Below are 1622 nucleotides of genomic sequence, written 5' to 3' on the forward strand. Positions count from 1 at the left end.
TTCCTCATCTGCGTGTCCTGCGACAAGCTAGCCTGCCCTGCCCATTTTGTCAGTTAGGCTATCCATCATGGGTTGTCTCCATAGTAGATTCCGTTCGAGTCTTGGGGAAGACGTGGACGTAGTACATTCGTCGCCGCGGCCGCCGTGCCCCCGGCCATCCAGCACGTTACAACGACCGATCACCGCATAGCCAGAGTCAGCTAGCGCCTTCCCCAGTTGAACTCCATCGACGCCGTCGTGCATGCCGTCATCCCCAGCCCCGTGGCCTCGTATCATTCGTACGTGCCTCTTCGCTCCCTCCACCTATCATAGCCCAGCACCGATTCAGTCGTCGTCTTCTACCATGCGACCGCGACCAATACCACATCGAATTTGCTCACTATCACTACCACCACGTAGCCACGTAGCCACGTACATAAAACTTATACGTACATACATACTCCTATATATATAAGTTGTCAGTGTCAGTGCAAACAACAGTCAGTCAGACAACGGTCCACTATACGCAGCGCACCGTCGATCAATCTTGATTGATTTCTCTCTCCGTCCCGGCCAGCCATGAGGAGCTCCGTGCACATGCCAGCCGCGATAGAGGCGCTGCTGGGCCACCCGGTGGCGGCCCTGTCGGAGAGGCCGGCGCCGCGGCTGACGCGGCTGCTGGTGAACGTGACGGTGGAGCGGAGCCTGTGGCCGGTGCACGTGCTGCTGGGCGCCGACGCCACGGTGGCCGACCTGGCACGTGCCGCCGTCGACGCGTATGCCGCCGAGGGTCGCAGGCCGCCGCTCCCGGCCGAAGACGGCGCAATCGACAAGGCCGCACGGTTCGAGCTGCACCTCTCCAAATACGCCCTCGACGGTAAGTAAGATCCAGAGGCCGCGTTGCGTATGCCTTCCTTCCAGTTCCTCCTTTAAACGTCCCCGGCCGCGCGCCTGAATTAATCAAGATTCCGTTGATGCAGCTCTCGACCCGGAGGCGAAGGTGGTGGACTTGGGCTCTCGCAACTTCTTCCTCTGCGCCCCCAGGTTGACGCTGAGATCAGATCATCATCTGCTTCTTCACTCATCCCTGCCATGCCTTATGTCTGAAGGAAAGTAGCGTTTGCCCTGTAAAACGAGTTGGCATATCGGCATGTGTCCAGTATATATAACTGAAGTTCGATCCTTCTTTGGTTGATCGGTCTGTCAGATCCTCTGGATCAGTGTGTAAGTAGTGTAACCTTAGGTACGTACAGTTCGGCGAAGGAACGATACATATATTGATACATGTCCGGCGTATTTACGAGCTCGAGATAAGTACGTGGAGACGCTGTATGTATACAGCTGCAAGTTGCAACGTATATGTATGTACCTAGTGCCATGAGGGACCATCTTGTCAGTGAGGCACAGGAAACTGAAGTCTGTAATACGTCCTGTTGATTATGTTTTGTGTTTCTTCCGAATTCTGATGACATCATGCAGTATAACAAGGACTTGTAACAGATAGGGATGCAATATCAGATTTAAGTGGGTGAATATGATCCCACCTGTGATCTCAGCTGTTCCTTACCAAACTGATGGGCACTTTCAGAGTTTCCACTGGTTGTTGGTTTTCACGAGATACTTCACCTGGAATCAACGTACTG

The 1622-nt window shown here is 54.1% G+C and overlaps 1 protein-coding gene across 1 annotated transcript; it reads left to right on the forward strand.

Moving 5' to 3' along the window:
• The first annotated feature begins 515 nt into the window (after positions 1-515).
• On the forward strand, positions 516-1418 carry LOC123082872 (uncharacterized protein At4g22758-like). Its single transcript, XM_044505095.1, has 2 exons — positions 516-856; positions 960-1418. The coding sequence occupies exons 1-2, from the start codon at positions 559-561 to the stop codon at positions 1094-1096; spliced, it is 435 nt and encodes a 144-aa protein (XP_044361030.1). The 5' UTR covers positions 516-558; the 3' UTR covers positions 1097-1418.
• Positions 1419-1622: the final 204 nt, after the last annotated feature.

Source organism: Triticum aestivum, chromosome 4A (assembly GCF_018294505.1).
Source record: "Triticum aestivum cultivar Chinese Spring chromosome 4A, IWGSC CS RefSeq v2.1, whole genome shotgun sequence".
Lineage (NCBI taxonomy): Eukaryota > Viridiplantae > Streptophyta > Magnoliopsida > Poales > Poaceae > Triticum > Triticum aestivum.